The 16,339-nt window shown below is 44.4% G+C and overlaps 2 protein-coding genes across 3 annotated transcripts in view; one reads left to right on the top strand and one right to left on the bottom strand.

The window, feature by feature from the left end:
* CCDC88C (coiled-coil domain containing 88C) overlaps positions 1-7,899 on the top strand; it is a 56,943-nt gene extending 49,044 nt beyond the window's left edge. Inside the window, exons 29-31 of one of the 2 annotated variants that reach the window (XM_073638244.1) lie at positions 1,921-2,219; positions 2,633-2,854; positions 5,603-7,899. In XM_073638244.1, the coding sequence (XP_073494345.1) occupies positions 1,921-2,219; positions 2,633-2,854; positions 5,603-6,508 (1,427 nt within the window). In that variant the 3' untranslated portion in view covers positions 6,509-7,899. The remainder of the gene's footprint in view (positions 1-1,920; positions 2,220-2,632; positions 2,855-5,602) is intronic. The other variant, XM_073638246.1, reaches the window with a different exon arrangement.
* The window catches only part of DGLUCY (D-glutamate cyclase), an 87,493-nt gene that overhangs the window by 29,686 nt on the left and 41,468 nt on the right, over positions 1-16,339 (bottom strand). The window lies entirely within an intron of this gene.

Genomic DNA, 16,339 nt, shown 5'->3' with positions numbered 1-16,339 from the left:
TACCTCCACACCTGCGGCTCTACTCCTAGACGTTCTAAACCCTCGCACACTCTCCTCCTCACTGCTGCTCATATCTCGCACAATCCGTGATCTCCACACTTAAAACCCACAACCCCTGTAACCCAAATTCAATCACCTCACCACCACTCCCTCTCTGCAGCACTAGGAAAACACCTGTTCTATCAATAATAACCTCCATGGCATTCGCAACCTCTTTACTTCCCACAATCTACCCATCCTGGACCTCACCGGAAAAGGCCACACATCCTCCCCTGCTGCACTGCCGCTCCTCACCCTGGCAAGAAACTTGGTGAAGGAGTTTCCCTTCTCCGTTATAACCACTGCACCTTCACCCTCCCGTAGTTTTAAGGGCATCCTGTCCATATTCCATATCCCCCCCGACCTTTATCCACCACTTCACCACCCAAGTTCTACCCTTTCTCTCAGCAAACATCCCCACTATCAACATTCCCAATTTCTTGTCACTTACGTCATCTTTTGGTCTTACACAATGTGCTCCTCCACACACACCCTACACCTCATTTCCCCATCTAACCTCATATCACCTCTCCCCCTATATAAACACAATCCACTCACATTCTAAGCCCTGTCCTCTCCAATCCCCCCATAGAAACCTCACACACTCTTGACTCTCTACTACCACTGTCCACCATCTCTTTACTCCATAACACAGTCAGATCAGCTACTGACTCGACTGCCCCGCTCATACATGGCAGAAGGCAACACATCTATAGACAACCCAGACATATCAACCACAAAAAAAAGGCACCAAGGGTCCAGAGTTACAGATCTGTGATGGAATAAAAAACACTGGCAAGAAGATTCATTGTGAAAATGGCTTGTCTGAATTTAGTGAAGTCGGCCTTCATCAATGCTAAACAGGACAATGTAACAACTCTTCCATTTTCTAGTCTCAGAGTTTAAAACACTTATCCCGCACTTCCAATTCCCTCCTCTGTTCACCTCCAACCTCCTTCAGTTCTCCAGAACACAACAGACTCTGCGTAACAGACCATTGTCCTTCGCTCATAACCCCATGTCCCAGCATCAATCCGCACCATTTCTAAGCCGGACCCCGTCCCAAACCCATTACTTCAACTTATCATTGACCTCTGGTGTCTTCCCGTCTGCTGTCAAACATCTACCAATCACACCACTCTGGAAGATCCATCCCTTAACCTCTACATCCACCTATCACCCCATATTGCTACTAAGTGTCTCTGCAAACAAAACATTGACGTTTTGTGTCCACAGCCAGAAACTCCCCAGATCTCGGTCCCATTCAGAATTTGCGGTCAATCCTCCAAAAAGCAACAAACAAAATCCCAGAAAGGCACAGTACACAATATATTATATTCAATCCAAGTACCAAGATTATTCAGTGGGGCTGTTCACACATACATTTGTTTTCACAGACCCAATCTGCACATGATACACAAAAAATTGTGATAAATTCTTAATGTTGAGGAGACATGAACAGGCGGCCATCAGTCAGGGTTTGGCCCAGAAGCCAAAATCCAGCTGCCGGGGGAAGGGGCAGAAGTCTGGAGAATAAGGGGCAGCGCTGCCGGGAATATTGCGTCTTACTGACATATATATCATGTTTAGGTAAAAACTTGAAAAACTGAAAATGTTTCTAATGTGACTTCAATAACCATAAAAATATCTGACAAACAAAAAAACACTGGAACTGTAGTAGCACACTTAGGTAAAACCAAAACTTTGCTCACCCTCAATACTTTGTACCACAACTGTACAATGGTTACACTTGAGTTTTGTTTATTAAAATACCCCAAAGTCAAGCCTGTATTGTAAGAATGTGATCATTTCAGACTTCGGATAGAAATTCTTATTAGTGTGAGCAAGACGCCGGATTATTGTTGTTTTTTTTCCCCTTAGGTTCTTCAACTTTCCCCCCTGGACGACCGGACAGTACGAGCAGCGATGATTTCGTCCCCACCAGGGAAGCTGCTACTTTCCATAGAGATGGACACGTCGGCCAGACTAGCTCCACCATGCTGGGTTCTGGCCAGAAACCAGACATCGCTTCTACCCCAAACAGTCGGGTGTCTGGCACCAATCCTGAGAGGAGGCCGCCGAGCCGCCCGCAGCCGAGGCCGCGATCCGGGTCTCCGAGCAGTGAAATGGTGACATTAGAAGAGTTTCTGGAAGAAAGTAATCAGTTATCTCCTCCCACAGTAAGTATCTATATACTACACTGACAACGGAAATGCTATGGTCAGGCCACGCACCTAGAATTAAATGCTTCACTTATGAACATTTAATTACTTACATATGTTACTTTACATCCAGAAATACTTTTGTGCAAAATAAAGGAACAGCAGTCCCCTCCAGAGCTGCGCCCATTGCTCGCTGTTGAGCTGCAGTCGGAGATGCAGCTTTTGCCTGTTCCTCCCTCATTGCTTTATGCAGATGGGAGCCGGTGCTCCTGGAACCTGACACTTAGCTGGAAAGCAGCTCGGTTATAAGATCGGAGTTCCTCCATGTTATATATCGATAAACTGTAAACACGAAAGTGCAGATGCCACATTGCTTGCTTTTCTATGGGAAGTTGATAATGCCTGTTCTTACGCCCCCATCTCTCCTCCAGCGCCGGCACAGTATAATTGACAGCGAGCTCATCACCCTTCAGGAGTTTCTGTTAGAGGCCGAGTCCCTACACCCTTCCTCTACTTCCCCTTCTCCCACGTTTCACTTCAAGGAACCTTCAGAGTCCTCGTCGAGAACCTCGTCGCCATCCATCGACAACAGCGCATTGAGGCGTCATGTAGACCACACCGACAGAAGAGCGACCTCGCTATATATCCCCAGGGTACTCAGCCGCCGTTATCTGTCCTCCATCTCCTCACCACACTAAGTCTGCATGTCTAACATTCACTATTGGAGGAGCCTTTATTAACCCCCTGGGACACTCCTCTGTGGGGGTCTCATCTGTGTGTGCACATTATCATCGTGGTACGAGGTGGACGATCTGCTCTTCAGCCTGGGCGAGCCGGCATCTACTAATCTATTAATCTCTGATTAATGTTTCAGCATTCCTGACTGGTTTATGTTCTACCCAGATTATTTGGGATCGTAAGAAGGGTGGGATTACAGGAAACATGATCTGCAGGGTGGTACAGACAACGATTTTGGTTTTACGGGACCATGTACATGGACGCATCCGCTCCACATAGGACGATTATGTTGCCTGCACTCAGATCCCTCGTGGATTGAATGTGCGCTTTTTATTTATTTTTTTATTTTACACGACTTTCAGTTGTACAAACCCCACTGCAGAATCGCAGACAATTCAAAGTTATTTTCTCTGTTAGAAACTTCCTGGCAGTGATCCATTCAGGTTTATGCAGTGGATTCAGAATACAGCAGATTTTCGGGAATGTCTCTGTGGACAGGATGGTACAGTGTCCATTTTAGGACATGATCAGATATCAAAATCAAACATCAGAATGATGTCCGTTTGAGGCTAAATACCCTGTCTGACAAGTGATCCTGACAACTGTAATAATAATAAAAAATATTCACTGTTTGCTGATAGGACTTGAACCCAAAACTCTACGTCTAGAAGTCATCGCACTAACCATTGAGCTATAAACTCAGTTGAGAAAAGCTATGCGTTCTATTTGGTTATATGATTTTCAGTGCAAACCTTGTCTGAAACCGATTGGGACTTTCAGAAATACCCCCTCCAAGCCAAAATGAATGATGTTTGATTCTGATGTGTGACTTTCTTCAAACATCAGAATCAGAATCACAATGACTTTTAGTCACCCTGAGTATTTTCATGGTTGATCCCATAAGTCAAGAAAATCTCCCTGTCAGTACCTCTTGACTGGATAGCTCAATGGTAAGCATCAGCCTCTGAAACTATAATGTCTTTGTTCAAATCCCAATAGGAACGTTGTTTTTTTTTTTTTTTTTTTTGTAATTATGCCTATTTAGCACACAAACTACAGGGTTGTTTTACTTTTTAATATCTGACATTCTGATTGTCATCCTGACGTGTTAAGAGTTTCAGACACGCTGTCTATTTGTATGGTAAATTACATAGCCAAAGTAAATTGGGAGGCACTAATTTACTTCATATCTATTTCCAAGTGACTGTACATTTGCATAGTTTCTTAAAGGGGTCTAATTATAAAATTTCTTTATTGTAAATTTTTCTTTCCATCCACCGAAGAACTAGCTGCAAACTCCCAATTTACTTTGGCTATGTAATTTACCATGCAAGTAGACAGCGTGTCTGAAACTCTTAACACGTCAGGATGACAATCAGAATGTTAGATATAGATATTTAAAAGTAAAACAACCCTGTAGTTTGTGTGCTAAATAGGCATAATTACCCCAAAAAAATATCATTCCCAATGGGATTTGAACAAAGACACTGTAGTTTCAGAGGCTGATGCCTTACCATTAAGCTATCCGGTCAAGTGATGGCAACCAGTCAGTGATACTGGCAGGGAGATTTTCTTGTCTTATGAGATCAACCATGAAAATACTCAGGGTGACTAAAAGTCATTGTGATTCTGATGTTTGAAGAAAGTCACACATCAGACTTCACACATCATTTGAATTTGGCTTGGAGGGGGTATTTCTGAAAGTCCCAATCAGTTTCAGACAAGGTTTGCACTGAAAATCCTATAACCAAATAGAACGCATAGCTTTTCTCAACTGAGTTTATAGCTCATTGGTTAGTGCACCGGCTTCTAGACGTACAGTTTTGGGTTCAAGTCCCATCAGTGAACAGTGAATATTTTTTTATTATTACAGTTGTCAGGGTCATTTGTCAGACAGGGTATTTAGCCTCAAACTGACATGATTCTGATGTTTGATTTTGATATATGATCATGTCCTAAAATGGACACTGTACATGGGGGATGTGCAATAAAGACTCAATGATTGATCTTGGCAGGAACTGGCCATAGAAAACCCCAGGATGGGACTTGCAATAAGCTGTATGAACAGAGATAACGTTCACATGTCACAGATTTTCTCCATTGGGCAGTAAAGTGCTTATTGTTTTTTGGAGGGGGTCACACAATCTGTGACTAAATTAGTTTGCTACCTGCATTTTTTCACAATCACAGCAGGATAATACTTAGTGCAGAATGAGCATGGATTTCATCCTTTGCAATGAAAAGGGTAAACTCTGCACCACGATTGTAAGTTATTCCAAGTCCATAGGATGAGGTATAACGTACTGATCGATGGGGGTCAGACTGACCCCCGAGAACAGGCCTCTGCCAGGGCTATGTCTGAATGGAGCAGAGTTCGAGCATGCACACCACCAGTCGTTGTCTGGAGATAAGAGTACAGCGCTCGGAACAATAAACTAAAAGGACGTTCTCAACATACGAAGAGCCTCAGAGCAGACTTCGCACATCATTAAAGGGGTATACCGTTCCCCATAAGCTTGACTGCGGATAGGTGATAATTTATGCAGACTGGAATATCTTTGGCAGATTTTTGACTTCCAGGTGGGGTGTACTTAGGTGATGCCCCGAGCGATAACCATCTTGGTAATACAACTGTCTAATTTTTTTATCTTCTTTTGGTGCAGGATGCGGCCAGTGGTCGGGATGATATGGTGGCCAATTATCTCAAGAAGATCGGCGACTCTTCTGACTTTGGAGGCCCAGTGATCCAGGCCGGTTATACTGACTTTCAGTACACCGCACCAAACTATGTTAATCTATCAGCCAAATTAGCCACAGATGCCAAAACTGGGAGGCCGGGCCAATATGTCAAGCCGAACCTGCGACCAACCGATCCTGTAAGTAACCAATTGGCATCTCTCAGACTAACCCAAATCCAGCAGCCCGTCACCACATCCAAGCAAGTTCCTGAGCCTCAGCACCCAGGGTCCATGGCTGGCAGGAGCGGCTCTCTGAGCAGGGCTTTCAGCTTGGCTACCGCAGATCTTCTAAAGGCCAATGGTCCAGACCCGACCCGTATGGAGAAACCAGACCTGGAAGCTCCTCTGCTAAAAGACTTTAGTAGCCAGATCCTAAGAACATCTACACCCACCGGCTCCCCGAGCGACAGACAACAGTCTCACAGGATGCCCAACCAAGCAAAAAGTGAGGATCTGCGCACCCGATCTCTAGATGTGCGACGCCTGTCAGTGGCCGTCTCCAGAGAAGACAAAACACTACAACCCGCTTTATCCAGCAACTCTTTGCAGCAGCCATACACTTTGACCCAAACTGCAGGTAGAGGCAGGCCAAGACCCAGCTCTCGATACGGAGAAGTGGCCATGGTCTCACCAGTGCGACCCATATCCAGTATCCCTGAGCTGGAAGGTCAGACGGGACCTGTTCACCCTAAACCGCCAAGCTCGTCTGACTGCAACCCCCCAGTGACCGCTGAAGACGATCCCAACAAAACCTCCCCAAAAAGTACCCCTGCCTCCCCAGACTCCACCGTCGACCCGCAAACAGTCTGGTATGAATATGGTTGTGTGTGACTGGCAGAAACCATGCTGGACATTAGGATATAGGACTACATATTCTACATGTTCTTATGTACGGTATGAACTCTGAGCAAACACTGGACTGTGGGCTGCTTTTTAGCAGCACATGTCAGAACTGCTGCTGGTAGCTGTGTAATCGCCTCATGTGGGGTCTACAAGCTGTGATTAGCAGCTGGTGGGGGCTATGGGCAGCACAGGTCCTAATGTGCCTGCACCGTGGTCAGCGGGGACAGTTGCCTTTCTTTTTACAGGAGCCACCTCTTATTTATTCCCTACTTCATTATTAACCAGTAATTGTGAACGAGGAGATGAGGGCTCATGTCTGCGCGCTTCATTATGATCTTGCACTTTCTCCATCTACTTTCCTCTATTCAACAGATATTACCTAATTCAGATTTTTCACATATAAAAGAAACTACTATTAATTTATTGGATGCATTTACTACTGAATATTCTGCAGCAGAAGGACGGTGCGAAGGGATCAGTCACTCGCCGCCCTCTTGTATATAGAGATATTGGGAGAACATGTCTGCAGTATACGATTGCTCCCTGGTCTATGACTCTGTGTAATGATGACTTGTACATTATATCTGTCATCGTTCAGGAGTTGTATTAATATATTCTTACTACTGGATCATAAATAGGAGCAAACAGGACGGGTCAACAGACCCCACTCTGAGCAGATAGCGGACTGATGATCGGCGTTGGAGTGGCGCATTACATGAGGCGCAGGTGTCAAAACAATCTACAAAGTTTAAAACCCCTCTCTATTATTATCTTGTACCTAGGTAACTCCATCTACTCCAGTCACATTCAAAGCTGCATTCACAATTAGGGGTGAAGTGCATTTCACTTGGACACTGGAAACAATGCAGTTCTCAAATAGTTTTGTGACTGCAGCTCTTGCTGTGACTAGAGTATATTTTTCGTAAATTCATTATCAGGATGATGTCATAAAGCATTGAAGGATCTACGTGAAGCTCTCTAATAGGCTCCTCATTTACGAGCGCCCCGGACGCGCGTGCACTTTGTCTCCATCCTGCTGCCTCCCCCTGTACATAGCCTGTAAATGATCAGACTGTAGAGCTTCGCTCTGTAAATACCGCTTTGTGATTTCATTAATTTTTGGATTCTGTTCGCCGATCGGTCACCAAGACACTGCAGGATCGTCCCGAGCCAAAACGGAGTGGTGCTATGTGTGTGGCCTTATTGAATTGTGATGCGCGCGGCAGGGGTTTTGTCACAATGTAACGCTGCACCCTCTTTCGTGTCTTTACAGCCAGTAAATGAATGTTCGCCAACTGATCACTGTATGTTCCTACAGCTGAAAGTATAGAAACCGCCTCAATCTTTGTACCGTGGAAATAAATGTGTGGTTTCTGATATTTGGTGTTGATTTCCTTTTCCTTGGTGACGGGTACCCCATCTCCTAAGGACACAATGGGTCTCACAAGTTGGCCGCTAAATGAAGCGGTGACGCCCGATTCTACTATGACTGCGGATTACCGGCAAACTTACATGAACCAATATAGCGAATATTGTCAGCAGAAACTCTTTGCTTCCACCTTAGATCCAGGATTTATCTCCAGTCACATAATCTCTACAAATAGAGAAGACCCAGCCCATCCGCACATTACACGGACAGCAGATGAGTTCAGTGGAATCGGTGTAATGCGTCCTTTTGACCAGTGGTGGTGCTGCAGGAAAATGTAACATTCGCTGCCAGGTCCCCACTGATCACTGACTATTTCAGCAGCAGAACATCCTTCAATCACATTGTCAGTATAGGTGAGAGGTTTGGTCCCTGGCACCCCACCAAACACTAGACCTGGGCTCTGAATCCCCCCATTCATCTTTACCGCCCTCCCACAGTTAGGATGAGTCTGAATCGAGGTGTTCGTGTCATGGTCACTGTTATGTTCTGCTACCAGAGCTAAGGAAAGAGAGGAGATCTGTCCCTACGATAGAACTCAGCTGAATCCCTACGATGTAACAGGGGACCTGATCCTGCGATCAGACCTGCTAAAGTCCTAAGCTAGTCTGTACGGAGACCTATAGATGTGGGGAGGGAATCACTACAAGTACTAAGGACTGGGAGGAATATGGGACACCTCCTAACAGAAATAGTAGCAGACAGACGAACAAACAAAATACATAGAACATAGAGGTCAGTAGACCAAGCAAACTAACAGAGTTAGATACAGAGCACAGGCTAGCTAGAAAGTAGATATACAATGAAGTCCAGCAAAGCCAGAAGGGCGGAGCAGGATTAAATAGGCCAACAAGGTCATGTGACCAGCAAAGGAAAAAAAACCTAACAGCAAGGTTCTAACAGTACCCCCCCTTCTAAGAGGATCCTCCGGATCCCCTAGGACCAGGCTTATCAGGAAATCTCCTGTGAAACGCTCTGATAAGTCTGGACGCGGAAACATAATCTGACCTCACCCAAGAGTTATCCTCGGGTCCGAAACCTTTCCAGGCCACAAGATACTGCAAACTACCTCTATACCGTCTAGAGTCAAGGATGCGAGAAATTTCATATTCCCCGTCCTCCACCACCGGAGGAACAGAGGCAGAGGCGTCACCATCCGACACAACAGCTTTTTTTAACAGAGAGACATGAAAGACCGGATTAATTCTCCAGGAGGTAGGAACCTCCAACCTAACAGCAGATTGGTTGACAACCTGAAGCACCTTAAAGGGCCCTACAAATTTGGGACCCAATTTCTTAGAAGGAATCCTCAACCGCAGATTCCTAGAGGACAACCAAACCATGTCACCAACAGCGAACAAAACCTCCTGTCGTTTCCTATCAAAGTAGTCTTTAGATTTTCTGTTGGCCTCCTGAAGATTACCACGCACATCCGTCCAAACTCTTTCCAAATCACCGGAAAAATTCTCCTCCTCAGGCACGGCAGATCCCAACTTGGAGAACGACCCAAACGACGGAAATGAGTACAATATTTTTCAACATTACCTGATCCTTGTTTTAAACGTCTCAACTCAGTCTCAGCTGATGCGACACGGTCAGGATCATCATATAATAGTCCCAAAGCAGAAAAAAAACTATCCACTGATCTGAAGCATGAATCACTAGGTTGCAAAGAAAAGGCCCACTCCTGAGGCTCTTTGCGCAAAAGTGACATTATGAACCCTACGCGCTGGGATTCATCCCCAGAGGACTTAGGTCTCAAACGAAAATACAATAAGCAAGCATTTTTAAATGAAAAAAATTCTCGGTGTTCACCAAAAAATAAATCCGGCAAACATACCTTAGGCTCCAAGAAATGTGCTCCAGGACAGTTACTCACGTGCTGACGGAGCTCGGCCACCTCCAGAGAGAGTCCCTGCAGGCGATGAACCAAATCCTGAACCGACACCATGATGGAACAGAAAAATCTTTCCTTAGAGAATTTGCTGGCTGGACTTACTGTTATGTTCTGCTACCAGAGCTAAGGAAAGAGAGGAGATCTGTCCCTACGATAGAACTCAGCTTAATCCCTACGATGTAACAGGGGACCTGATCCTGCGATCAGACCTGCTAAAGTCCTAAGCTAGTCTGTACGGAGACCTATAGATGTGGGGAGGGAATCCCTACAAGTACTAAGGACTGGGAGGAATATGGGACACCTCCTAACAGAAATAGTAGCAGACAGACGAACAAACAAAATACATAGAACATAGAGGTCAGTAGACCAAGCAAACTAACAGAGTTAGATACAGAGCACAGGCTAGCTAGAAAGTAGATATACAATGAAGTCCAGCAAAGCCAGAAGGGCGGAGCAGGATTAAATAGGCCAACAAGGTCATGTGACCAGCAAAGGAAAAAAAACCTAACAGCAAGGTTCTAACAGTCACGAGTGATCCAACAGAGACAGTCAATGTTTCCAAACTTTTTGTGCACTGAAAACTTAAGAAAAAAAAAAGATGTGCACTGAATAGCGTAATCCTCGGGTTACATCATTAGGTCAAGTCATTGAGGAGGAAGCAGTCGAGCAGAGCTCACTTAATACCCGGCCCTGTGCTGTTTACATAAATGCTACATAACGCAGCTGTCAGCAGCGCAAAGCGTGGAACGGCCAGACCGGAGCCGGCGGCAAAGAAGAACTGCACTGCAGAGGACGGCAAATCAAATGTGTAGTCAAGAGTTTCTGGGAAAGATGGGTATTCGGGACATACAACCTCAGCTCCAAAATGCTGTGCAGTCTATGGACAGCAGGAGATGGAAGGACTGATACAGTAGTGTCCAAAAACATGAGTTAAGCACACAATCTTATCCTAGTTTTTATTTCCAGCATTGGGAACACTGCACACTGTTTTTCTAATTCAAAATATGAAGAGAAATGTAAATACTTTTTAACTACTTTACAGAAAATAACAAAAAATGAACATTGGGTTGTTATACAATATAGCAGTGTCTGCATTTGTCTTTACATACAATATGTACTATCTCTTTTTTTTTTTTTCAAGGATTTAGCGTTCCTGTGAATCACTAACCTAATATTTAGTTGCTATCCACAGTTTTTTAGAGCTGCTTTGCATCTATGTTGCATAGAGTCAACCAACTTCTGGCCCCTGTCAGCTGTTATTCCAGCCCAGGATGCTTTCAATACATACCACAATTGTTTGGCATTTGTTGGCTTTGCCTCAGAAACTGCATTTTTTATGTCACCCCACAAGTGTTCTATCGGATTAAGGTCCGGGGATTGGGCTGTCTGCTCCATGACCTCAATTTTGTTGACTAGAACCAGGATTTTGCTCATTTACTGGTGTGTTTAGGGTCGTTGTCTTGGAGAAACACCCATTTCAAGGGCGCATCCTCTTCAGCGTAAGGCAACGTGACCTCTTCAAGTATTTTAATATCTGCAAACTGGTCCATGATCCCTGGTATGTGGTAAATAGGTCCGGCACCATAGTAAGAGAAACCTGCCCATATCAGGATGCTTCCACCATGCTTCACTGTCTGCAGGGTGTACTGTGGCTGAATGCTGAGTTTGGGGGTCATCTGATGAACTGTCTGCAACCCTTGGACCCAAAAAGAACAATTTTACTTTCATCAGTCCACAAAATGTTTCTTAATTTCTCTTTAGACCAGTTGATGTGTTCTTTTGCAAATTGTATCCGCTTCAGTACATGTCTTTTTTTAACAGTGGGAATTTGCGGGGACTTCTTGCTAAGAGATTAGCTTCACACAGGCGTCCTCTGTCACAGTCCTCACAGGTAACTGGAGACTGTCTGTGATCATCCTGGAGCTGATCATTGGCTGAGTCTTTGCCATTCTGGCTATTCTTCCATCCTATGAATGGTAGTCTTCCGTTTTCTTCCACGTCTCCCTGGTTTTGCTTTCCTTTATAAAGCATTGAAGATCATTTTAGCTGAACAGCCGATCATTGTCTGCACTTCTTTATAAGTTTTAAATCAATTTTTTAATCAAAGTACGCTGTTCTTCTGGACAATGTCTCGAACAACCCATATTTCTCAGACTTTCAAGGAGAAATGCATGTACAACATGTGCTGGCTTCACCTTTTAAATAAGGGCCCCCTGATTCACAACGGTTTCCTCACAGAATGATTGACCTCACTAATTTACCTCCACACTGCTATTATTGTGAACACTCCCCTTACAATTAATTATTCACATACACAGACTCAAATACCTGCAGTTTATGAATGCGGAGTCTGGTGGTTTTCTTAGAATCTACTGCACCAACTGGTAAATTGTTTGACATGTGGTGATATAATTTATACCAAAAACAGTGATTAATCTGGTCAGTCACATTGGACTGTTATTATTTTGAACACTACTGTATATAAAAGGTGTGTGAGGAAAGATTCAGGAGAACTTGTATTTTACAAAGTTAACTCCCTGCTCATTCTTGTCTTTGGAGTCCAGTGGGTGGTCCCAAGCTGCCGCCTGCCCTGTATAAATGTGTATAAAGGCATAGCTGTCAATCAGATTAGGACCGCCCCCTTGACTACCAAGTTCAGAATGAGCAGAGATTTTAATTATTTTAATCCAAGTTATATTGATTCTTTTCCCACCAATCTGGATATCTGCTCCAGCTCTATAACGTTGGCAAATCAGAAAGCACATTTTAAGGTCATCTGTCAACTGGTTCATTCTGCCTGAACCGCGCTTTGCCTTGGTTATTTCAGCAAGGTACGTTAGACTCTGAAATACTGAAGAATTTCAGGGAAAAGACAGCGGCTTCTCCAGGCCCGTCATAGACTCACAAGGCGGGGACAAGCAGTCAGGGATCGGCCTCTTGGACTATTCAGCCAAGTCTCATAGTACCTGGCAGCTTCTAAAAGTATGTTTTCTATGAAACGTTGCGATCCAGAGGATAGCTTGTCTAGCTGAGATGACAGAAGCGAACTCCCATTCCGGCTGCCCAGCGATCCGGTAGCATGAGTCACAGGTCCGGGTTCCCCTTAAATAGAATTTTATTTGGGAGACATCCTCCAAACCAGCCTTAACAATTAGTCCTGCTCCACTCACATATGCAAGAGGCGAGTGGGGCAGGAGGTCGACTGATATTTGCTGGGAAGCAGATAAGATAGTCATGCACTGGTATAAGTCATGAAAATGGGACTGGTGCTTCTTAAACAGCCAAGTACGGATGTATCTTGGCAGATAGCAGTAGATGTGGTGTCACCTGCCCCATTCACTACTAGGTGTAGAGGAAGCAGAGCAGGACTAACCCTTTAAGGTGCCCATCCACCTTATACATGAACATTAGTCTTGGCTGAGCAATAACTGAATGAGTGGGTGAGAGCACAGTTGCTAAGAGAGGGTTGTGACCAGCACTGTGGATGTGTGCTGTGAAGGAGCCAGATATTGTGCCCACATGATGGAAGTGCTGCTGAAGTGTTTGGCAGCAAAGTGTCGTCACTGTTAGCACGGTACTGTAATTCGAATTCTACAATATATCTTTAAAAAGCAGCAGGGTAATCATCAAGCTTATTTCCTTCTAGTGAGTAAAATTCAATTGTACATTTGCTAGTGTCCGTCTGCCTTACTTTCACTGTCCCCGAGTGGCGAAATCACTCTGCCCAAAACACCCATTATAAGGCACCAATCTAACTAAAATACAAAGTTCATTAGGGTGGGGAATGTTGACCATTACAAGTAATAACTTAATTATTGGACAATTCCTTTAACAATAACATAACTTTAATCCTTGATGATGTGAGATGCTGGAATTTAGAAACTGATGCTGAAATCTCCATGAATGTCTAAATTCCATGCAATGATTCAGTAGCCTAGAAAAGCCAATAATGGGGGGACGTTCCAGGAGGAATAAACAATTGGACTTCCTGAGGGATGTCTTTGTATATTTTATCTGCTCTTATTCCGGGTTGTCCCATAAACATTGTTTTCTGCCAAACTTTACACAAAAGATCTTTATATTATAGGATACTAAAAGGTGGACGCACATTTCATAGAGGTCGACTGATGGAAGGGGGGGATTCAGTGACAAATTATCGCCTGGTGAACAGCCAATCAGACAAACTTCTTACAGAAACATTCAAAACATACAAGTGGGAATATCCTAATCATTGTCAACAGACAAAAGGTGTAATTGTACCCTCAGTGCCAGTGCCAATATATTGTACCCAAGTAGGGCTGCCATCAGGACATTACTGCCCTTACTGCTGTATGGGGCCCGGTGGACAGCAGTGAGGAGCGGGGGCCCCCCCCCCCCCTTGCGCTTCTGCTCACCGGGCCCCGGGGAAATCGCAAGCTGGCGATCCGCCGCCGGCGTACATCTCAGCGCAGGGAGTTCAGCCTTAGAGCTTTCACGGCCATGCAGTTCCAGGTGAGCCCCTCCGCCTCTTTGGTGACTCGCTGGAGACGGCGCGTACACAATGACGTCATCGGGTACTCGCCAGCATTGAGAGCCAGGATGCCAGTCCGAGGTAAGTAAAACTTTTTTTGAAATAGAATTAATTAAGTAATTAAGTGGTTTCGGGGATAGGGGCAGGGAGAGCACATGATGAACTGGGAGGGGGAGGTGGGGAGAGCACATGATGAACTGGGAGTGGGGGGTGGGGATAGCACATGATGAACTGGGAGTGGGGAGAGCACATGATGGAATGGGGGATGGGGAGAGCAAATGATAATGAATTGAGGGTGGGCAGCAACAAATGATGATGAATTGGGGGTGAGGGAGTGTAAATGATGGTGAAGTGGGGGTGGGAGAGAGAGAGGCCATCACAAAATCAATTGGAGGGGAGGGGGTCATGTAAATATAATGAATTGGGAGAGGGGGCATTGAGGATGACTGAGTGTCACTGGTAATGAATTGGGAGAAAAAGTACAGGTTCTAATTAATTTATATATTAGGTGGGGAAAATGACTATTTACAATTAGTGGGGACGCAGTGGTGGATTACAATTTATATTTGGAATGGTGGGTTGCATAATAATTATGTATTAACGGTGGGCGCACGTCTATATTCAGCTGCGTAGGGTAGAAGTTGGAGAATGTGCTCTGGAAACGGTGCTCTAGATAACTGTGTGTTATTTTATGCAGAGACGAGTCCTGGCTGAAAGAAATGATGGCGGTCTGCGCTGTATGAAGGAGAAAAGCGAAGATGAAGGACTTCAACTAGAGATGCCACCGGTGAGTCAGTGTGTTACCTGTACACTTACACTATATACTATGTATAGAGCTCCTGTGTATATTGTCACTGGTGATCCCTATACACTATATACTGCATGGTGGCTCAATGGTTAGCACTGCAACCTTGCAGCGCTGGGGTCCTGGGTTCAAATCCCACCAAGGACAACACCTGCAAGGAGTTTGTATGTTCTTCCTGTGTTTGTGTGGGTTTCCTCCAGGTTCTCCAGTTTCCTCCCACACTCCAAAGACATACTGATAGGAAATCTAGATTGTGAGCCCCAATGGGGACAGGGCCCATAATGTGTGTAAAGCGCTGTGGAATTAATGGCGCTATATAATGTGAGTAAAATAAATAAATACAGATATCCTGTGTATAATGTCACCAGTGATCCCTGTATTAACTGTACATAGACACTATATACAGAGCTCCTGTGTACCTGTACACTATACAGAGCTCATGTGTATAATGTCACTGATGATCACTGTATTACCTGTACACTATACACTATATACAGAGCTCCTGTGTATAATGTCACTGGTGATCACTGTGTTACCTGTACACTGATACTATATACAGGGCTCCTGTGTATAATGTCACTGGTGATCCCTGTATTACCTGTACACTGATACTGTACACTGTATACTATGTACAGAGCTCCTGTGTATAATGGCACTTATAGTAATATTAGTATTGTGTTTTTTATTAATGATCAGTATTGTAGTATTTGGTCACTATGTGGTGGCAATATGTGGTCTGGTCACGGTGTGGAGGTATTTGTCCATTGTATGTGACATTATTCAGTCTCTATGTGGTGGTAATATGTGATCTGGTCATGGTGTGGCAGTATTTGTTCCTTGTATGTGGGATTATTCGGTCACTATGTGGTGGTAATATGTGATCCGGCCATGGTGTGATGGTATTTGTCCCTTGTATGTGATATTATTGGTCACTTTAAAAAATGTATGTGACACATTCCCTTAAAAAAAAAATATATATATATATATACCTAAAATGAGTACTGGATATTATAAGAAATGTTTAATAGGTTAGAATACAGTAGGGCCTGGCCAAATGAGTCTACCTTGTCGTGATGGCGGCTTAAAAAAATCTTTTGGCCAAAACAAAAGCTGCTAGTTCTGTATGTGATATGGTGTTCGATGGGAACTGTAAATGTGTGATTGGTGAGGATGTGGTGAAG

This window comes from Phyllobates terribilis, unplaced genomic scaffold, assembly GCF_046119375.1.
Source record: "Phyllobates terribilis strain yellow unplaced genomic scaffold, ASM4611937v1 Scaffold_7__3_contigs__length_470593459, whole genome shotgun sequence".
NCBI lineage: Eukaryota > Metazoa > Chordata > Amphibia > Anura > Dendrobatidae > Phyllobates > Phyllobates terribilis.
The sequence above is the reverse complement of the archived record's forward strand: the minus strand, read 5'-3'. Positions and strand labels throughout refer to the sequence as shown.